The sequence below is a fragment of the Centruroides vittatus genome, unplaced genomic scaffold (assembly GCF_030686945.1).
Source record: "Centruroides vittatus isolate TY-2023 unplaced genomic scaffold, ASM3068694v2 contig_364, whole genome shotgun sequence".
Taxonomy (NCBI): Eukaryota; Metazoa; Arthropoda; class Arachnida; order Scorpiones; family Buthidae; genus Centruroides; species Centruroides vittatus.
The window spans coordinates 4583191-4607491 of record NW_027122188.1 but is presented as its reverse complement, the minus strand read 5'-3'; the positions used below and the strand labels follow the sequence as shown (position 1 = coordinate 4607491).

The 24301-nt window shown below is 30.7% G+C and overlaps 1 protein-coding gene across 2 annotated transcripts in view; it reads left to right on the top strand.

The window, feature by feature from the left end:
• The window catches only part of LOC136975130 (putative divalent cation/proton antiporter TMEM165), a 43025-nt gene that overhangs the window by 7279 nt on the left and 11445 nt on the right, over nt 1-24301 (top strand). Inside the window, exon 3 of one of the 2 annotated variants that reach the window (XM_067270150.1) lies at nt 2565-2663. The exons of the other annotated variant lie outside the window; for it this stretch is intronic. Within the exon in view, the coding sequence (XP_067126251.1) occupies nt 2565-2663 (99 nt within the window). The remainder of the gene's footprint in view (nt 1-2564; nt 2664-24301) is intronic. 2 annotated transcript variants of the gene reach the window in all.

Below are 24301 nucleotides of genomic sequence, written 5' to 3'. Positions count from 1 at the left end.
TCAAATAACAAAGACAACCAAGCAATTTAAAAATTGTCTTTTTAGAAAAATAATATAAAACTTTAAATGAATTTTTGTCAAAAATAATAACAATAAACTTTTTCTTAAATTCAAAAACATAGAAATCTTAATATTAAAACAAGCTAACTTCTTGATTAATTTAAAACATTTTTACTAAAAACCTTTTATTTGAATTTATTTAATTATTTTTTAAATATTATCTGCTACCATTTTAATTAATAAAAAGAATTTGCATTATTAATTTTTAAGTAAATAATAATCATATATATATGATCTTGTTCAATTGTTCATTAAATAAAATTATTTAAAAATACTCTGAAATTATACTAAAAATATGTTAAGAATATCTAATTGGAAAAAGATATTAAAATTTTTTTAATATGTATAATGAAGATACAGAAACTAAGGGGCTGTCTGTAAATTACAACTTCATTTTTTCTTGAAATTTTTACTCTTCCTCCCCTCCTTGTCTAAGTTTGTCTAACTTGTAAGTTTCCTTTTCCTCTTCAGATGTGGAACAAAACTCAAACCTCCTTAAAACCTTTCACTTTATGAATGATAGATACAACAAGTAGAAACAAAACATACAAAAAATTTTGAAATAAATATAATAAAATGCATAAACTGTATAAAATTTAATGAAATAAATGATGTCCACTGAAGCTCAATCCCTCCCCTCCCCCTTCCAGTGTGGACATCACTTATGGATAGCCCCTATTCTGTATTTAATGTAATCAACTTCAAAATATTTATTTCTTAAAAGTGAAAATTTTAAATAATAAAATTTTACATTTTATATTTGTAAATTAATAATTATATATAAATTTTATACAGTTTATCAAATTGGATATATCAGTTATCTAAATATTTAATATACAAATATAAAATACAAGTAATATAATGACATTGATTCAGTAATTGATAAGGAAAATATTAGGTTGAGTCATAAATAAGTTCTGTTTTCTAAACTGAAATTTATTTGCCAATAAAATGTACAAAAATAGATTTTAATCTAACACATATTCACCATCATTATTAATGACTTCTTGCCATTTTTCGGGCAACTTGTCAATTCCCCTTGCATAAAATTCTGGTGGTTTTGAATCAAAAAACTCCTGGATGAACTCCTGAATCTGGTCATCATTTTGGAAGCATTGCCCTTGTAAAGCATTCTGCAGTGTCCGGAAAAGATGGAAATCTGTTGGTGCCAGGTCCGGTGAATATGGTGGATGAGGCAAAACAGACCAGCCAAACTCCAAAATTTTTTTCTTGTGTAATCTTCGCTGTGTGTGGCTTTGCATTGTCATGCAATAAGGTGATCTTTTTTTCTGTTAACAAGTGCAGGACGCTTTTCGTGAAGTTTTAGCCGAAGTTGCTCTAACTGTTGTATGTATACATTTGCAGTAACAGTTTCATTGTGTGGCAACAACTCAAAATGGATAATTCCTTGACGATCCCACCATACACATAACAAAATTTTTTTTCCATGCACACTGGGTTTAGGGTCTGGTTGTGGCTGATCATTTTTGTCAACCCATTGTCTTTTTCGAATAACATTTTCATATGTGATCCACTTTTCATCTCCTGTAACAATTTTAGCCAAAAAAGATCCCTCTTTTTACCAAGAAAGTAAGGTAGCAGCTATCGACCTTCTGTCAGCTTTATTCCATTCACTAAGGTTATGTGGAACCCAAACTCCCAGCTTGCTTACTTTTCCTAGTTTTTAGAGGTGACAATTAATGGTTGATTGGGATGTGTGCAGTTTCTCTGCTAACTCCCTCATCGTTTGCCGTGGATTCTGCTCAATCAGGACCTTTAAAATGTCATCGTCAAAGTCTGAGGAGCAGCCTGGTCTTTCATCATCTTTTAAGGAGAAATCACCAGAACAAAATTTTGTAAACCACTTTCAAACTACTCTGTCTGAAATTACACCGCTGCCGTAGACATTGCAAATCTTTTTTGCTGTTTCTGTAGCGTTATTGCCGAGTTTAAACTCCCACAACATGATATGGTGTACATGCACTTTCAAATGTTCCATTTTAAATGAATTCAAAAAAAATTTTTTATTACATTATTGACACTTCAGTGTTTAAAATTTACATTTATAGACTATTTGCTAATAGCCACTAATAAAACTCAGTTGAAGCAACACAACATCTGGCAAGTATTTGAGTCATTTACACCTACTTGCTAAAGGAACTTATTTATGACTCAACCCAATATATTACATCTTTCCTTTTTCAAAATAGTCATGTTAATTAAGAATATTGAAGAAATTTTCTATATAATTATATTTAATTAAAATAACTTTGTTAATTAAATTAACTGAATTAAAATATTTAATTTTAATGATAATATTTAAATTGTACTATTGGATGAATTTCATAAATGAAAATGTTAAAATATTTATAATAGCTTTCAATACAAACAAATATTTAAAGTTTTAAATAAATACAAATATAACTATTTTTATATATTTATATTTTTAAAATATTTTAATAACTAGTTAACAAAACCTTGTTTTCAAACTTTTCCTTTGATAGCATTTTTGGGTTATGCTACAACTGTGATACCTCGAATTTATACACATTATATCTCAACAGCTCTATTTTTCATATTTGGGCTGAAGATGTTGAAAGATGGTAAGCTATTTTAAGATATAAAAATATACTTATATACTTCTTTTATATATATGTTATCAAATCTTGATATAGCACCCTCCTGAATAATGATACTTGTGAAAAATCATCAATAAATACTTCTGAATAGATCTTTTCCATAAATAATAGAGAACATTCAGTATCTGTGAATTGCTGAATATGCAATTTCGCATTTTAAACTATACTTTTATCATTGAAGTTTATGATTTAAAGCTTTAAAACTGAAATTTCTATATAGACTCCATTAATACATGTGAAGTAATTTTAATTTCATTGAGATCTTTTGGTTCAGCAACAAACTTGATATAATGTCAATGTCAGAGACAAAAAAAAAAAAAAAAAAAAAATTGTAGTGCTAATCAAGGTTTGACTCTGTGTGTATAAAAGTAAAATATTGTACTGTATTTGTTTCTTCTGTCTTTGTACATGAGAATTAAGGTCAAAGTAATTAAAGTATTAAGCATTTTTTTTTCTTTATGAAGTGTTATAAATTTACTAATAATATTTAATTGAAATTTATTTTTATTTAGATAAATTAATTTCTTTCTGAATTTTTAAATTAATAAAGAGAAATTATCAATTTTTCCTACAAAATGTTAGAAATATTCAAACATTCATTTTAAAAATAAGCACTGTAGGTTTTAATATTTAAAAAACAAATATTTTTTAAAAATAAATTTACAAAATTTAAAAAATTCTTTAAAAAAAGATAATATAAAAAGGTGACTTCTCACTTGTCCTTTCACACACACATGAGAAAAATAACAGTTCTACAGCTGAGTGGATATTTTATTTGAGGCTACTTGTCTGCCTCAATATGTAAAAACATTAAAAGATCCTGCTGGGGATGGCACAATATTAAAAAAAAAATACATTTGATTAAAAAATTATTTTTCTGTTAATTACTTGTTAAAAAATAAATCATTATTTATTTGTTAATAAGTAATTATTTAATAGATTATAGAAATAAGTTATATTTTAAAATTTTAAGTACTTTTATTTTTATGAATTAATAATGACTTATATTACAAAATAAATTTCTACGAATTAGTATTTTTAGCATATAAATTATTTCTAAGTAATGAAATATACAGTAGTTATTCGACTTAGATTCAAGGTGAACTACTATTATCAATACTTAACATTATAAGGTGATTAAGTGCACTTTAAATTAATTTTATTTATAGTTTTTCTTAAAAACTATTAAAGTAATTCTTAAAAAATGAATTACTTTTGTACATTATAAAAATTTATTGGATTTAAAATTAATCTAATGCTAAAAACTATTATAATAGTTTTTATTCTTACCAAATTATATTTTAATTTTTTTTCCTATGATAGGGAAAAAAAATTAAAATATTGTTTTAGTAGTCATTCAAAATTTGTATTAAATTTTTAAGTTTTCAAATATTCATTTGATAAAAAAAACTTTCATTCTCAAAAATATACTAATTATTTTTAATACATATATTTATAGAACAGTATTATATTATTTTTTTCCCTTATGTAAAATAATACAGTAGCCCCTTATATTGCTTACTCCCTACATATACAATATATTATCAGATGGTGCAATATAACTGTTGTATCTCTTCACTAGTGGCTAAAGCACTTTTATATTTGGGAGATAAAAAAATAATTTGTTATATTCAAATGACTTATATAAAGAGGGACTACTATATAATTTATTTTAACAATTTTTGAAATGTCATTTATATGTAGAAATTGTATGAAAAGTCATTCAACTCGTACTTTGTTAAAATCTATAATCTTAGTTTCTTATTAATTTCTTTTAATATAATAATGTTTTTAATTCAAAATTTAAAATTTTTTAATAATTCAAAAATAACTGAATTTGAAGTTTTATCAGAATTATTGGTTTTTTGCAATGATAGAAAACTAAAGAAGTTTTTTACACCTGGGAAAGTTATACGTATTAAATTTTGAAAGAAATACAATATTAGTATTTTTTCATATTAAAAGAGTGAAAAGTTTTGAGTAAGAAACAAAACTTTAGAAATCTAAGGATTAAAAAAAATGAGGGGGGAATGCTTTATAATATTTGTAAAAAAAACATTGGGTTATTAAATACTTATTACAAAATATTGAAAAAAAAATGAAAGTGAGATTACATATTTTTGTATTATGTTTCCATGTAGTAATAATTTGAACAGTTACTAAATTACCCTTTTGGATAATGCTGATGAACCCAGCAACTTTTTAATTAATTATGAGTGAGTTGATACATAACTATATAATATTTTAAAATATATGATGTATATATATATGTTTGTGTTTATACAGATAAACATGTGAATAAATTACACACAAAAAGTGTCAAAGTAACAATTTCACAAAAGTAAATTGATTGTAAAAAATAAACTTATAACTAAAAAGCAATATTTCTTAATCTGTAAAACATATTCATTTTTAGTAATATAAGTTTTATAAATTAAAAATTAATACAGTACAATAAATGTATGATTTCCTGATAAGGAAAGATGTGAATTCTTCAGTTATCTGTAACCAAATAAATAGTTATCTACTGTTGATTGTTTGAGTTGGATTTTAAAAAAAGTCTACATAAAATATTTCATTCTCTATCTTCTTGAGTTGTTTTTATTTGGAAGTATGTAAAAAAATTTCAATAATAAGTCTTTCAATTAATTTTCAACTTATTTTAATATTTAGTTTTTCTTATTTTGGAAAAATCAGTATTTTATCAACTAATCCAGAAAACTTGAAAGTGTCCTACAGGAATAATTTGTTAAGTACAAATCCATTAAATTAAAAAAAAAAGGTTACAAATTAAACGTGATGCATTGTAATATACTCTTCAAATGTGCTGTATAGACTACTAAAGCAATCTGAAAAGCAATGTGGAGCATCATTAGAAAAAGTAATGTAACTTATTAATTTACTACTGTAAATTGACTACTTTTATCAAGATTATTATAATTTGATATATAGGAATTCAATGTTTATTGAACCAAATATGAAAGTAATTGCTGAATACAAAATAAAAAATTCCTATTTACTACTACTACTTCGCTGCCTTTGTCCCTTTGCAGGGGTAGGCCTCCTGGATCTTGCGTTGCCACTTTCCTCTATCTAAAGCGTCCCCTTTCTCCAGTCCTACTATTTTCATATCCTCCTCCACCACATCAACCCATCGCTTTCTCTGTCTTCCTCTACTTCTCTTCCCCTCTACTCTCAGGTCAAAAGCCCTCCTTGCCATATCATCCTCTCCTCTTCTCAGCATATGTCCGACCCACCTCAATCGAGATTTAGTTATCCTGTCCAAAATACATTCAACCCCCAGTTCTCTCCTGATCTCTTCACTTCTCCTTCTCTCTCTGAGCGAAATACCGGACAACCATCTCAGCATTCGCATCTCGGTCCTCGCCAACATCAACTCCTCTGTCTTTCGGAGGGTCCACGTTTCCGACCCATACAAAAGGACCGGTCTTATTATTGCCTCATAAATTTTGATTTTCAATTTCCTCGGCATCTTGGCATCACAAAGTACCCCTGCCAGTTCTCGCCATTTTAACCACCCCTTACTGATTCTACTTTTCACCTCCACGGTGCATCCTCCGTTTTCATCTATCATCACTCCCAGGTACTTAACCTTAGCCTTTTGCGTGATGTCAAGACCGTTTCTATCCGTTAACTTCAGATTTATCTTCTGATTTTTAACACTGGCCAAAACCTCTGTTTTGTTAATGTTTAATTTCATTCCTCCATTCTCCAGACATTTCTGCCAATCCCCCAACCTTTGTTGCAACTCTTCTTCACTGTTCACTATCAGCGAACAGTGAAGAATTCCTATTTACTAAACAACCATATGATATTTAAAAGAAAATGTAGTAGAATTCCGATTAACGGAGATTCCGCATTATCCCGACAAACTTGTAATACACTAATTTTCTCATACTTCAATTCATATAGAAATTTGAAACTCTAACATGTATTACAAAATGATTTTTCTGTTGTGTTTTATTATTTAACTTCAGTGTGAGACAAATCATTCATATTAGCGAGGTTGAGGCCGAAGTTTTAAACGCGAAAACGTGTACGTCGGACGTTCAGCGCAGCTTTCCTGTAAGCCTAGAAGTTTGACAATGGCGTTTGGAATGTCGACATTCCAAACGCCATTGTCAAACTTCTAGGCTTACAGGAAAGCTGCGCTGAACGTCCGACGTACACGTTTTCGCGTTTAAAACTTCGGCCTCAACCTCGCTATTAAAATATGTAACTACAATAATAATAATAATAATACAGTATTTTTAAAACTATTACGTACGTGTATTAGCTCTATATAAAAGATGTAAAAATTTGTTCTTATATATGATTAAATTCAGTAAGGTATAAAAATAAAAAGGTTTAAAAGTGATATAATATCTTTTACATTCGTAGTGTTTAATCGGAGAAGGCCATGGCCATCCGTTTTATCCGAGTTCTACTGTATTCAACCACTGAGGATTATATGCTCAGACTTGAATCTGATCGTTACAACTATTCTTGGGTAGTTTAGATTTCGTATCAGAAAATTATCTTCATCATCATTGTTTTAATGTGGCCTTTTCATAAATCGTGCCTAGATAATGGGCGAAAGTGAAGTCAATCGTGTAAATGCATACATTTTCAAAGTAGTGCAAACTGAAACGTATAATTTATTACTAAACATGTTAATTGCTTTCTGTTTTACATTTAAGATGAAACTACTTTTTTTTTAAAAAAAATAAAACTTATTTATTGCAATATTCTTTAATAATAATGTAGAACTTGCTACAGCTTAATGTGATTTAAGATGAAATATCCTGCTTAGTTTTATAAATAATAATGTATCATTCTCGATTTGCTCATATTTCCTGTTACTGTTGTAATTTAATTTCTTTTTAATTTTGTAGGGTAAGTTCAAAAACAATTTGGAGAATTTTTGATAAATTCATTTAAAGTGTAATTTCTCCGTAGTTATATTTTTAAGTAGTGAAGATAAATGAATTCGATCACATATTCCTATTGAGAAAAATCGTTTCATCAAGTTACTTTTCCCAATTAGCAAATCTTTATTCCGATTTGAAAAGTTGGCAGTAATTCATTGTAAGGAGAGAATTTTAATTTTAAATCTCATAGATCCTATATTATAAGAAAATTTTATAAAATTTTGTAGTAAATGAAACATTTTATAAAAAGTAATAGTTCGAAAAGTAATAAGAACATTAAAATTAAAACCATAGTAAAAGTTTCGTTATTTTAGGCTAGTTCAAACAACGTTATTTCGGCGAAGCTTTCAAATCCAGAAGGGAATAGCGAGGTTGAGGCCGAAGTTTTAAACGCGAAAACGTGTACGTCGGACGTTGAGCGCCGCTTTCCTGTAAGCCTAGAAGTTTGACAATGGCGTTTGGAATGTCGAGCATGATTCCACTGACTTTCTAAACACCAGTGTCAAACTTCTAGGCTTACAGGAAAGCGGCGCTGAACGTCCGACGTACACGTTTTCGCGTTTAAAACTTCGGCCTCAACCTCGCTAATATATTTATAATCTTTGAAATCATCACTAAGAATATGATTTATCGCCCTTGTGCTTTCATTATCTCACAATGCTTATTTATACAATACCTTAAATTTATCAAGGGAGTGAAATTAAGGAGTGCCCTTACTTTCCATAGAGTAACTATGAAAATTTTTTAAATATCTTTTAAAATATCTTTTAAAATTCGTAAATCTGTAGGAAGTTTGAAAATGTCTTTATATTCGAAAAACCTTTTAGGTGTTATAAAAATTCTAGAGAAAAATTCAGGAAAATAATTTTATTATAAAATTTGTGCGTATTGACTTCAGAATCGCTATTTTCTTGATCAAATTTTATCACAGTATGAAGTTGCAGTTACAATATATGTAATTAAAAGTAATGGATTGATTATTTCAACTTATATATAAATAGAACAGAATAATAATAGTACAGTATTATTTCAATACAGGTGTGTGTGTGTGTATATATATACACAAAAGAAGAAAAATTGTTTTCCATTGAAAGTCAAATGGAGAATGTTGACTTCTTTTTTATCTGAAAGATTAATCAAAATATATAATTTATAGCTTATTAGTTACAATTTTTAAAATTAAAAATAATCAATTTGACCTATTAAACTAATTATATGAGGTACAACACAAAGAAGTTTTTACATAAGTTAATTGTTTTCTGTTTTTAGAGTCTAGTTCAGGGATGGGGAACCTGCGGCCTTTTGGGCCAACAAGTGTGGTCTTCTGCGGCCTGTGATGTAAATGTTGATATATATTTTTTAAGACCTTTATTTTTTTTCTATAGTTATTATACATAAATTTACAACACACACACGCATATATAGACTGTCTTTCTTTTATTACATAACTTTCAAATTACTTAGCGGCCTAAGCCTAGGGATAAAATGACAAAAAAAATTTCAATGCGGCCTCTATAAGGGACGATGATTTGTAATGTGGTCTTCATGAACAAAAAGGTTCCCCACCCCTGGTCTAGTTATAAACTCCGTAACGTAACCGTATCCGTATTCGTAAATGTTTGCTACACTGGATATCTATAGCAATAGTTATAAACTACCGTAAGACCTTTTCCGTATCCGTAACGGAACAAAACTTTTTTACGGTTTACGAAGCAGTCCATCGTGAGCTTGCGCAAAATCATCGGCTGATGGCCACTTGTGCAGTTTAGGAGGTACGGCTGTTTGAAAAGTTTTCTTCCCTAAAATTAATCGATTCTAGACTAATTTGACTCGATCATTTCCAAAACACGAGTAATTTTTTGGGGAATATACTATAGTATTTTTACTGTAATTAGAAACGACTTATTATTATTATTGACTGTGTGAAACAACAAAGGTAAAAGCGCTGGCCACAATATTTCTATCATGATATATATTATAATGATAAATATTAATCAGATGCAACGTAATATGTAATGTCTTGATGTAAATAAATATACAATTTTGTTTACATGAAAGAGATTAGGCCATTTAAAAGCAGAGCAGAATTATTAGTTATTTATCGCATTATCATACGTTATTATATGTTGATTTTAATCCATATTCAGAATGGATTGATGTTTTAATATTTCTATTAATAATGTGTGTAAAGTTCAGCGAATTCTTCGCAAATAGAATGTTATCAGGTGACACGTCAGAGATGAGTAGTCACGTGACCGAATAGCACCGACAACTGTCACATGACACGCTTCGTACGCGTCCGCCGTACTGTACCGCTCCGCGACGAAAACAAGCTTAAGCAATGGTGTCTTCGAACAGTGCACACTCGGTAAGTATTTCTACAATTTTTTGTATATAGCATACTTTATATGGATTATTCCCAAAAAATTATACGTGTTTTGGAAATGATCGAGTCAAATTAGTCTCGAATCGATTAATTTTAGGGAAGAAAATCTTTCAAACACCCGTACCTTCTAAACTGCACAAGTGCCCATCAGCCGATGATTTTGCGCATGCTCACCATGGACTGCTTCGTAAAGCGTAAAAAAGTTTGTTCCGTTACGGTTACGTTACGGAGTTTATAGCGAGGTCGAGGCCGAAGTTTTCAACGCAAAAACGTGTACGTCGGACGTTCGGCGCCACTTTCCTGTAATCCTAGAAGTTTGGCAGTGGCCTTTGGAATATCGAGCATGATTCCACTGACTTTCCAAACGCCATTGTCAAACTTCTAGGCTTACAGGAAAGCGGCGCTCAACGTCCGACGTACACGTTTTCGCGTTTAAAATTTCGGCCTCGACCTCGCTTATAACTCGACGCTAAGTGTGTTTGTTTTTTGCTATTTTTAATAATAAACTATTGAAATAATTGTTAAAAAATCGTAATTGTTGTAACATCATCATAATGTCAGATTGCAATTTTTAATCTAATTTTTAAAAGAAACTTTCGATCCTGACCGGAAGTTCATATTATAGTTAATCGTGGTCTCTGGCCCCAAGCTTTCCATATCTGGTTTTCATTTTCATCTAACTCTGTTTCAAGATTAACGAATGACCGACAAACCTATTCATTATCACTGTCATAGCAGGAATGTATAGGTCTGCAATTTGAAAATTGCTTCCCAATAAAAGCGTATCGATCTGCTATCGCTAAAAGGGCATTAGAAATAGGTTTGTTTTGGTAGATCTAAAAAGGCTTCTCTCTCCTTAATCGAAACTGTTTATATACAGTGTATTTCTGAATACGCCTCTGTATATTTCTATAGCTTATTTTCCTGCTAATAACCTACTACAGCAATAATAAATTTTAATTAAATTTGGATCTATTATTAAAAATGTGATAGTGTAATATTTTTAAAAAGACTGTCTTGTGTAGTAAATGTCAATTCCATTTTCCTATGGAACAATTTCACATAAATTATTCCTATACATATCAATAGTTGTTATTCTCATATTTCAGTTAAAATGTAAAATTGCTGAATATGAATGAAATATTAATTTTTCAGATTTTTTAAACACATTAATATTTCACCATTTATATATGCTAATAATAGTACTGTATTTAAAGCTGTAATAAAATGAAAAGAGAAATTAACAAAACTAATTCATTAATTTTGAAAAAATTAATTTATTCAAACCAGTTTATAAAAATTCTTACTATGGTGAAATTAACTTTTTATCTCTTGTTACCAGACAGTCAAAAATGTAAAATTTTAATAAGTTATAATTTTGAGTATTAGTTTTATGTTTCTTTTAGTAATTGTATTTATTTACTACATAATAAAGTATTGTGAATTATAAAACTGACAGATATAACAAAGAGGAGAGATTTTAGAATTATCAAAATTTAAATTTTACTGTTAATTAATGGACTTTTTTCCTAAAGCATTACATTTTATCAAAATAATTTGTTATTGATTTTAATTAACAGAATTTTAGTATAACGAAAAAATTAACAATGAAGAAAAAAAAACAGAAAGTAATTAAATCTGCCCAGTTTTTTGGTTTTAATATCAATTATCTAATTACATGGCACTATTACATATATTAAATAATTATTGATGTTTTTCATTTATTGATTTTAATATCAAAATAATGATTAGAAAGAATAGGTATGAACAGTAAATTTAGCTACTTAGTTACATTACTATACATTTATATGTTTAATATATAAGTAACTATGTAATTAACTGAGTTACTTTATATAATTGTGAATATAAATTATTATTATTATTATTATTATTATATGTAGTCTATAAGTTCTATGTATGATTGACTATAAAATTATTATATAATGCTTTATAGAATTAGATCTAATTAATAATTGGATTGGGATATCAAAAATTTTGAACTCATTAAATTTAAACAGCTGGAGTAGAATAATGTGGTTGTATAAAGTAAAAATTTTTGAGAATTTTTAAAGTTTAAAGAATTTGTATTGTGGCTTGATTCAAAATCATATATTATTATATTGTTAAATTGAATTTTTTTTTTCTGGCATTGTGTGCATTTCCAACAATTTTTTCCTCATTATTTTTCCATTGTATTCATTCATATACATTATTATAATTACTTTCGATAGTATTCTTGAATATCGCGTATTAAATTTCACCGAAGACCGGATAACCGAGGGATTAAGGTGTCAGCCTGTTGCTCAGAAGGAGCCAGGAATGAATTTGGACAGAAAAACGTCAAGTTTTCAAGGTGGCCCGTTCTGGATATGTCGGATCAGTCTCTCACCACCCACAGTCACTCCATTGTAGACCTGGCTGAACTCGTGATGGGCACAGAATAAAGGCCCTATCAGGACACTAAGAAGGCTTTTATTCTATGTCCATCAATAGTCAAAAAATAAAAAATAAACAATTTAAAATGATTGGAACAGAGATGAAGATATAAAGAGAAATTTTCAAGGAAAGAATTGATGATGATAATATCCATTTACTTCTCAACACTGACAGAAAGATTGTAGTAAAGATTTTTTTTTCTTGTTTGATATGCATAACAACTCCACTGATTCATCTCTGCAATAGTTTAGTTTCAAAATGTTATCTAATTTCTAATCAAGAGAACTCATTATTTTTTTCTTATTTTAGGAAAATTTCCTGCAAATGCAGGATGTGGCAGTTTTCAAATACAGAGAACTTAGAATTCTTTTATCTGTTTCTTTCGTTATTTTATAAGAGAAACCGTTTATAACCTATTGATAAAAGAAAACCAGATCACATTCTACGATAGCTTTTTTTCCTTTTCTGTCTAGCTCCAACAAAAAACCAAATTTTTTTTATTAAGCCCTATTACAAGAGATTGATTTCCTCGTTGAAAATGATAATTTGATTACTTTTCTTATTAACCCAAATTCTAACAATTATATTGTTGAACAATGTATTTTAATTTAATGGCAAGATTTTTTCAATAGGGCAAAAAGTTTTGAATGAAGTAAGGCACTTTTGTGATTGTTAAAGTAGAAAAATAAAAACATCACAAAAAAATCAAAACTTTATTCATTTATAAATTACTGTTAAATACAAGAATTCTGAATATAAGATCACTTTCAATATCTTATCGAAAACAAATATGTAAGGAATTTGAAAGAATTATACACTAGTTTCTTCAATTTGTATGAGTTACATGTTAAATAATATTGACCTCAATCCACCGAAACCATATTGTTCACATAGTACAATATAGTTTCATGGTCATTGTGTTACTGATTTTAATTTTTGATTTTTTTTAATTTCTAATTGACAAGCTGCAATGTAATAATGTCAGTTTGTTTCTGCTAGGAAAGATTATGAAGTTCCAATTCTAACCCAATCATTATTCTCATAATCTCTGACAATATGGGTTAGCTGGTCGGATTGCTGAGCAATCAGGGTGACAGCCTACTGCTCTGGGGACCCAGGTTTGAATCCAAACGGGTCGATAAATCCCCAGAAATTTTTCAGGGGGTGTTCTGTCCAGATATATCAGGCCTCGTCCCTCGCCACCTGGTTGCCCCATTGTGGGCTTGGCCAAACCCATAAAAGAGGCTCTCTTAGTGCCCACAGGACAGAAAGAGTTTTAAAAAAAGTACAGGTTAGCCTTAGAGTAGGCTATCATTTGTTTTCTCTTCTCTTTATTGGCCTATTTAGTACAGAACAGCTCCTTTTTTGCAATGAAGAAAACGAAGGTTGACATAGCCTATAATATATTTATGCCTCATGTTAATATACAGTAAGCATCAAAATCCTCCCAAGGTTCGTACATATGATAGAAAAATAGCAAAAACTATTTGATATGTGAAAGTAAAAGGAAATAAATCAACTGTAAGATTATTACAATATCCACACAATAGCAAAAAATTAAAATAATTATCATATTTTAAAAATATCGTTGTGTATAAATCCTGCTTGATGAATTGGGCGGATTTTGATGCATAAATTAATTTGTTATAACATCAATGTTAAACAATATAATTTTGTTCATTGTAACGAGATATTAGCATATAAATATGCAGTTGAGCTGCTGCATGATATGTGTCATCATGAAGCTTTCTAGTAAGGAGAAACTCTGTATTATGGACCTGCTGAAGAAAAGTTTTTCTGTTGAGAAAACAGCATTAGTTGATGTTGGGCATTGGAGTGTATCCAGAATAAAAAATAGTGAGCTACCATATCACAAAAATTTAAGAGCTAGCAGGAAGAAAACATTGAGTGCCAAAACAAAACATTTGATAATGAGTGGAGAGGGAAATGTCACAAGTACAGTGGAACCTCACTTAATGAGCATAATTCATTTCAGGACCTTACCTGTAATGCGAAACACTCGTTAAGCGAAACAATTTTTCCCATAGAAATTAATGTAAAAATATGAAAATGCATTCCATGTTGAACAAAATACTCAAATACTGTATTTACTTGTGTATAAGATGAGGTTTTTCATTCATTTTTCACTGCTTCAAAAACCTAGATTGTCCTATACACGCAAGTGAAGGATCTTTTGCATTTCTGCAATAATTTTTGTGAACTGTGTATAGTTTATGCTGTCATTATATCAGGGTGCTATCGAGGTCAAAGTGAATGTTGCTTTTAAAGAGATGATCCGAAAATAACTGGTCACTTAGCAATGATTATAAATGTAGTTATTTCATATTTCTTAAATTGGTATTTTTAATGAATATTTGTACATTCTGAATCATTAAAAATAAACTTTTTTCTGTCACATGCATTATAATCTTTTGGTTTTGCTACATGGGTATCAGGTGCGTGGAAAAGCAATCTTCAAAAGCTGATAGCAGTCATTCAGGAAATACTGCATTTTAAATTAACTCGATGGATCAGAGGACAATGCTTTGTGGAGTAAGAGTGAAAAAGAGGAGAATTGTAACAAAGCTTCGGAGGGAGAGTCCAAGTAGACAAAAGGTGATAGTGTCAAGAAAACATGGTTGTTTGCCTTCATACATGCATTTGATGATAATTTATTTTTGATTAAATGAAATAAAATTAGAATTGTATTAATAAATCTGATTTTTTTTATTTTGATCTTTAAAGTCACACCTCGTCCTACATGTGAGATTGTCTTATACGCGAGTAAATATGGTATTTTATGTATAACGTTTATTCAAAGAAAATTATACAATATACATTGTTAAGGAGCATGAATCATCATCATCATCATTATTTCTTCTAGCAAGGAATGAACCAACCTGGAATGCAAATTCGATTTGCAGAAAACAAAAATTTACAGATAATAGCATGATGGAACATGCACACAATCTGGGACTTCCCCTCTCCTCATTTCTCATTATGCAAAACTTTGCTTGTTAAGCGAGTCATTTCTAAACAAAAATTTGATTTGTTGTGCTCGTTAAGCAAGGTTTCACTGTAGAGGGAATTAAAACATGGCTTGGGAATAGAAGTGAGAACTTCAACTATCCACAGATGCCTAAAACATAACAATTTGAAAGCCCAAGAAGCCTAAATTTACCAAATTATATAAACAGAAAGGTCTTAATTTTGCAAAATGCTATGAAAACTGGACCTTAGAAGATTGGAAGAAGATTGTATGGTCAGATGAATCCAAAATTAATAGAGTTGGTTCAGATGGGCGAAAATGGGTATGGACTATATCGATGAAGTCTATAACTGAGCGAGAAGTACAAACAACATTAAAATTTGATGGTGGCAGTCTTACAGTCTGGGACTGTGTTATCTATTTTGGGCCTGGAATGCTATGTTCTGTACCTAATAGAATGGATAGCATTATTTACAATGAGATACTTGACAATGATTTGTTACAATCTGTTGATTATTACCACAATGATAGTTCTCATTTAGCAGCAAGGTAATGATCCAAAACATACTGTACAGTACATGTAGGAGGGCAATGTCATGGTTTCAGGATCAAAATATTAGTCTGCTTGAGTGGCCATCTCAATTTCTAGATCTCAACCCAATTGAACACATCTGATTCCTTCTTAAATGTCACTTGTCTGACTATGCTGCTCCTCTTGAAAGCATCCACCAATCATGGGAACATGTACAGGATGGGTGGAACAAGGTAACATTGCACGATAACAGGAATATTATTAATTCTATGCCTGATCACATTAGGAAGGTTTAAAAGGCCAAAGGAGGATATACTGATAATTGAAGTGTACTTTTTCCACAAAAATGATAATTTTTGTCTGCATCAAAATCCTTCCAATGCATATGTTCTTTGTATGTTACTATTATTACTAAAATAATTACATTGTTCAGATAATTATATTATAATTATATACATAAACATTAGTAAGCAAATAAATATGAAGTTTTTCATATAAAATGTGCTTTTCAACATTTTCCAGTTCTTTAAAATAGTCTCTTGCATTCTTTAGGATTTTGATGCTTACTGTAATTTATATATTTTGATTTTTAAAGAATATTATTTATTACGATGTATCACACAGTAATACCATCACATTTATGGATCTAAAGACACACACATTACAGTAGTTAATATTGCTAGTAAAAACTATATGTAATACATGCTATTGTTCTGTTGTAAAATGTCGTGATTTATTAGGAAATTATTTCAACACTGTCTGGATTAATTACATTATAAACTTTTAAAAGTTTATAACTTGGAAGTATGACTTTTTATATATCTGTAGCTATATTGAATGTATTTTAAATTGAGCAGTTATATCTATAGATATTTTGAATTTATCTGGTATTTGTACTCTTATATCTACAGATACAGATGCCAGATATATTCAGATGTCTGTTGAATGTAAAATATTTACCAATTTATGACTTTTGTATTGACAATTATTGATAATTTTCGAAAGTTTTCAGAAGAATCAAAAAACACTTAAGAATATACTATATTAGATAGAACCACCAATTGAAATTGAAGGAATTTTCAATTTTAAATTGTATTTTTATACAGTTACTTAACTTCCATAGGCCATCTTCAAGTTTTTAAAAATCACGATTTTTAAAAACATGAAGATGGCCTGTAGAAAAGATTGAAAACTTTTCAGTTTGTTACAGTTAATAAATAATTTTCAGTAAGGTAAGGTGGTGTTGTGTAAGTTAAAATACATCTGGCTGGGTATTAATTAACTGTATTAGAATGCTTCAAAATGTTCTTGTAATTAAAAGCATCAATCTGGCAGCTGGATGTCTTCACAATTTTCTTATTACTATAAGCGCTATTTGCATTTGAAAGACAATTGTGTATAAGAAAGTGTCAAACGCAGAAGAAATTGAATGTTTGTTCAGTACAGTGAATATTGTAAAGAACAAATTTTGTAGCCAATTATAACTGTCAATGTTACTTGCAATTTTTACAATTCAAGCAAGTTCGAAACTACAACCAGTGTTACAATTTTTTTTAAACAGGCAAATTTACATATTGATGAAATTTGTTCTAGATATTGTGTTTAAACCACAGAAACTTTAACTTCTGTATTTTCGTGCAGAATAGTTTTACTTCCTAAACTTGTTCAATTAGTTTCTAGTGCAATATAGTTTTTTCATTAAAAGTTCTGTAACTTTGTTGTTCATTAAAGATTTTTTAATTTTTTTTTAATAACTCTTGTTATTTAAGTTTTATTTCTAATAGTTTAATTAACCAGGAATGATATTTTTACAAAGTTGGTGATAATTGAAAATACAATTTTAAAACAGTGAATTTCTAGTGAATCTACAAGAAGGAAAAGCTGATGATTTTCTATTAATTTTCATTGTAAGAAATTTAGACATTTGATTACTAACTCTTAGCAACATGATTGAGTCCTGGCAGTCTTGCCAGCTTTTTTGAGAGTCATTATCAATGGTTAATGATGATCTGGTCGAACTTCTTACAAAAAATTAATAGTAACTGAACTGAATAGTTTCATAAAAGTTTCTGAAAAATAAACTTGAGTAATCAATAGAGCTAGGACATCTAAGCACTAAAAATCATATACAGTAAATGGTTATGATTTTTACTGTCTAGATATCCTTGTTCTATATTAATCAATAACCGGAAAAATTTTTTAATCTTTACTTTCCTTGCTGTTGTATAAAACAGAGGAAAAGTTTGGCAATCAGTCAAAAAATGACCCTCCAAGATTTTTATATTTTTAGATTTGGGACCTTGAAATGTCAAGAAATGCAAAAATATTTAGAGTTATTTTTTTTTTCTGTACGTATGGATGGATATTAGATAGCACATGTGTGGCACAATTTTGTTCAACCTGTTTGAAGCTTAATAACTCCTGTGCTTTTTGTCGAAAATTTCTGAAATTTTGCAAGGAGGTTTATGTATTAGGGGGATAGATGCTATTAAGTATTGGTGGTTAAAAGTCTAGGTGGTGGGGAGATAATGGGGGTCATGTGTATCTCCAGTAGGGTTTGACTTAACGACGATTTTATTCGTTATTAGCATTTACAATTTTTTTATAAAACTATCTCTACTCTCAAAATTAAGCTTTCTGCCATTTTATAATAGTTAAAAATATAATTTCTTTTTTCAAAGAAAATATGATAACAGATGATGCTACCAAAAGTTGCTGGGAAAGTTAAGCAGCTCATTGCTAGAATTTTTTATAATTGACTAATTCACAATTTTAAGAATTATTTTAAATTATATATACAAATTATACCACAATATGTCTCTAAAACATTAATGTTTGAGAGTTATATATTTTTAAACAAGTAGTGAAATTTTGGAATACTGTATAAAGTATTGTATGATAAGTAGACTAATATTAAATAATAATTAATGTTTTTGGGAATGTTATATTACTAGCAGATAGGCCCGGCATTGCTTGGGCAAAAGCAACGATAGCGAAGATTAACATTATTACATTATAGTCAACATTACCTGTTTTCACAGAATGCAAGAATTGGGTCTCCCTGTTTCCAGACTAATTAGAGAATTTTTAGATGGGTTCGATATCCCACAAAAACGAAAGAAACTGCATCTGCGTCTTGCACGTTGCTTTCTCTTAACACTTCCATTCTTACTTAACACTTCCATTGTTGATGGAAGTGTTAAGCCTTAATCCTGTCCCTCTCCCCCGTGGGGAGGAATTTCGAAAAATTCCTTCTTAGTGTGCGTTCTCGTGATGTACTCTAACTCTGTACCAAATTTCAACTTTCAACTCCTAACCGTTCGGGCTCTGCACTTATTATTATTATTATTATGTTGGGTTAAGTGAGATATACTCGGTTAACACCGGTGGCTGTGTACTATGCCGGACCAAAGTCAAGGCATAGTAACCAAAACAGAAATTAAAGAAGTGTATCAGTGTGTGTGTCTGTATTCAGGAATTTTCTTACAATATGACATGTATTCAATATAGTGGCCTTCTGTAGTGTGATGTATGTGTTTCTATTCAATTGTAATGTGCCCAGGCTTTTGTGTAGTGTGTGTGGTATGATACCTGTAGAGGAGAGAACAACAGGTACAATAAGCACCGTATCCATCCTCCACAGATGCTTTATTTCCTGGGCGAGTTCTGTGTACTTGCTAATTTTTTCAGTGCATGCGTTTTGTATATTGTGAGTGTTTGGAATGGATATGTCTATAATGTATGTGATTTTATTGTGTTTGTCAATGAGTGTGATGTCTGATCTGTTGTGGTAAATTGTTTTATCTGTGATTATGGCTCTGTCGTAGTACATTTTGTGCGTGTTGTTTTCCAATACTGTCTGTGGAATGTATTTGTAATATGGTTCATGGATGTCTACTAATTTGTGTTTCCTTGCAAGCTCTTGGTGTATTATATTTGCTACTTGATTATGTCTGTGTAAATAATCTGTTTGTGCCAAGAGCTTGCAACCAGAGGTGATGTGTTGTATAGTTTCTGGCATGACGTGACATTTTCTGCATGTGTCATTTGTGAGTGTTGCATCTTTGAGTATGTGTTTTCTGTAGTTTTTAGTATTTATGACCTGATCCTGTATGGCAATCATGAATCCTTCCGTCTCCCCACAGAGGCATCCCCGAGCTAACCAGCTGTTTGACGCAGTTTTGTCAACAAAATCATGGGCCAGATCATAAGGATGCCTGCCATGGAGTGCCTTTCGAGCCCACGATTGCTTAATGGTGTCTATGCTTTTTATATGTTGTGTTGTGTCCATATTATGTGAGTGTAAGTTTAATGGTGTGTTATTCGAGTCTGCTAGAGTTACTGCTTTATGTAATTGTGATATTTCTTGTTTTTCATAAAAAAACTCTCGCAGTAACTGTATTTGTTTGTAGTGAAGGTTAACTATGTCAATCAGGCCACATCCGCCATCTTTACGTGGAAGGATTAATCTTTCTGTGGCGGATTTAGGATGATGTTGTTTATGCTTAGTAAGTGTTGTTCTTGTTTTCCTTTGGAGTTGCTCAAGATCTGTGTGAGTCCAATGTATAACTCCAAAAGAATATGTGAGTACTGGGATGACATATGTGTTTATTGCTTTAACTGTGTGTTTTGCATTTAACTCTGTTCTGAGAATAGCATTTAACCTACTTTGGTATTCTTTAATTAATCTTTGCTTTATTTGTGCATGTTCTGTTAGTTTGGCCTGTTGGAATCCTAAATACTTGTAGAACTCGCCCTCTTCCATGGATTCAATAACGTCTCCATTTCCAAGTGCAAAATCTTCTTTCTTCAGGATTCCTTTTTCTATGTGAACTGTTTTGCATTTATCTAGGCCAAATTCCATTTGTATGTTGTTGGTGTATGAATGTGTGATTTGTAGGAGTTGATGAAGTTGTTTTTGTGTGGATGCATAAAGTTTTATGTCATCCATGTACATGAGATGTGACAGTGTATACTGTGTTGTTTTTTCATGTCTGATATTGTAACCATATTGCGTGTTGTTTAACATGTTGGATAATGGATTCAAGGCTAGGCAGAACCAGAGAGGACTCAAGGAATCTCCTTGAAAAATTCCTCGCCTAATAAAAATTTGGTTTGTTTGTATGGAAGTGTTACTAACCCTGAGATGTAGTGTTGTTCTCCAGTGCTGCATAGTGTTTTGAAAGAATGCAATGAGTGATGGATGTATTTTGTACATGTGTAGAATATGTAGCAGCCAACTGTGTGGAACACTGTCGAATGCTTTTCTGTAGTCTATATATGCCATGTGTATGTTTCTGTGTTGTTTGTGTGCTTGCCGTAGAATGACTGAATCTATGAGTAACTGTTCTTTGCATCCCTTGTGATTTCTACGGCAACCTTTTTGTTGTTCTGTTAGAATGTCGTGTTCTTCAATAAGTTTGTATATTTTGTTTGCAATACAGGATGTCAATAATTTGTAGAGTGTTGGGAGACATGTAATTGGTCTGTATTGTGTGGGGTCTGTGGTATTGTTGTTTTTAGGTTTCATGTAGGTGATGCCCTGAGTAAGAAAATTTGGCATGTCTTGTGGATTGATGATGATGTGTGTTAGGTGTTTAGCTAGTTCCTGGTGCAGTGATGTAAACTTTTTGTACCAGAAATTGTGAATGTTGTCTACACCAGGTGTCTTCCAGTTGTGTGTTCTGTTAACAGTGTATTGGAAATCATGTATGCTTATTTCAACACAGGGCATAGTTGGTATGTTGTGTAAGTTTTTGTTCTCCTCCTCGATCCAGCCTGCTTCAGCATTTTGCGTGACAGCACTGGACCAAAGAGAAGACCAATATGTTGTGAGTTCTTCTTCTGTTGGTGTGCCACTGTGCTGTGTATCAGTGTTTGCTTTGTTATTAATTTGTCTGTAAAAGAGTTTTTCATTGTTTGTAAATAATTTATTTTGTTGTTTTCGTAGTGTACATGTTTTGTATCGTTTGAGTCTACGTGCTTTGGCAGCAAGTTTTTGTTTTAGTGTATCAATGTATTCTGTAATGCATGTGTTGTGATGTTCATGTTTTGTGTGTGTTTTTATTTTCTTGAAAATGTTTTTGAGCTGTTTCCTTAATTTGGGTGTTATGTTGTTTTTAGTGTATTGTGTCAGCCTGCCTAATTGCTGTCTAATGTCATTTATTTGTGTTTCTATTCTTCTCTGCCAGGCAGGCTTGTGATAGAATTGTGTTTTCTGTGTATTTGTCTGTGATTGTACTTTCAGTCCATGGTGTGTCACTACTGTGACTGCCCCAGCATAAACTAATGTATGAATGTCTGCGAGTGTAGAAATTGAATGAATGTAGTGTGGTATTAAGTGAGTGTTTACATAATTTAGTGTTTTTCCTACTTCCTTCGACGTGTTGATTTTTGGTATTCGTGGTCTTTGTGTGGGATCTGTGCCTGTATATTTAGTGAGTGTTTCCTGAAATATAAGTGAGAGCGTATTAACTAAATCCATGTCTATGTTATTAGTGATGGGTGAGGAAGTGTCTGTAGTATCATTAGTGCTAATTGTTGTATGTGTGTTATTATCAATGCTTGTTACTGGATTATCCTGACAGGTTACATGATCTTCATTAATGTTAGATGTTTCTGTCTGTTGATGTATTTGATCAGCAACCTGTTGTTTGAAAAGTTCAAGTGTTGTTTGGGGAATAAGGTTGTTGTGTATAATTGTTCTTTTTTGATCAACAACCCTTTGTTCGGTGACAGTGAGATGAGGATACTGTTGTGTGAATCTATGGTATAGTTGTTGTCTGTATGCTGTCATGTTTGTTTTGAGTTTTGTGATCGTGTAGTAAGTACGGATGATAAACTCATTCATTTCTACCGTCCATTTCATCCGTTGGCGTGGTTTTCCAGCCTTTGTGGTCTGTGGATGCATTGCCACAGAAACACCAAGGCTGGGTTGGTTCCTCACATCTGTTGAGGGCATTGCAGTAGCCATGCTTGGGCCGGTGCTGCTTTCGCCACCGGTAACCAGGGGAGACTGTGGCCTATTTTTCGAACGTGAGCCTCTGCCTAACTCACGAACGCGGACCTTGTTAACCCGGGCGACGTCCGAGCTGGTATCACATTTGGATCTGGTTACTACCATAATACGTATCTCCACAGAATGTGGGTGTGTGGTCACTCTTAGCTTCATTTCTCCCCATAGACCTTACTGGCATGGGTGTCCCTACCAGGAGCTTGTGCTCCAGCCTGCATTGCCCTATGGATCAGTAAAATTACTGGGCTCTCCCACCACGACCAGGTGGTGACCATGGGAGAGTTATTATTATTATTATTATTATCAACTCGTCTCGATTATATATATAGATTCATTTGTATACATACTCTAAGTTTCAATTTGCATCTTTTATTGAGTGTTTTTTGCTTGATCTAAAGAAGTATAGTAATATTAGTGCAAATATGTTATTACTATATTCCTTTAAATATTTGTAAGTAAAGTTATTTATAAAAATTAAAATACTTATATTGTTATGAATAATTCTGAATTATAAATTATTCTAATATTTGTGTGTGATAATGTAATCTTTTTTCAGTTGTTATTTAATTACATGATAAGAGTACACATAGAAGCGGTTATGTGAAATAACATCGTCGTCACTTTACATATAGTACATTATCTAAATTTTGGAATTATTTGAACTTGATATGATATCTGTTCCCGTTTGTAATAATCATAAAATATATTTTAATCATAAAACATTGTTGGATGGTGGCTATGCGATAAGGGATTCATCTACCTTTGTAAACAAGCCCACTCGTGACAATGACATCACAGGTAACGCTCAACCATCCTGCAAAGGGCAGGCAATCAAGTAAACATGTTCAAAGATTCAAATTAGGTTCCAGTTTGGAACCATGTGATAATTCTACTTGGAAAGTTATTTCCTTTAAGTATCACGTCCATGTGAAAATATTGAGAAAAAATTTGCCTATATTAATAAAACATTTAAAGTTTTTAAATTTGTACAGAGAATTGACTCAAATTTTTTTAGCTTTCTGAATAGTTCTCTATTCGAAATTCACTAAAATCGTGATTACTAATGTTGTTTTTACTAATTTGAATTAAAAATTGAAAAATTATCATTAAAGATGTTTGTAATACTTGAAAACACTCGAATAATAAGAAAGTTTGTTGAAAAATTCTGCACATCATCACTCTAGTTCTATTAATGAATACACCAATCATGAAATTTGATGATTTAATAATTATGTGAAAGAGATTTAAAACTTCACTAGTTCTTTGTTTAGAATAACAATAGATAAAATAAAAATTTACATAGTTAATAAAAA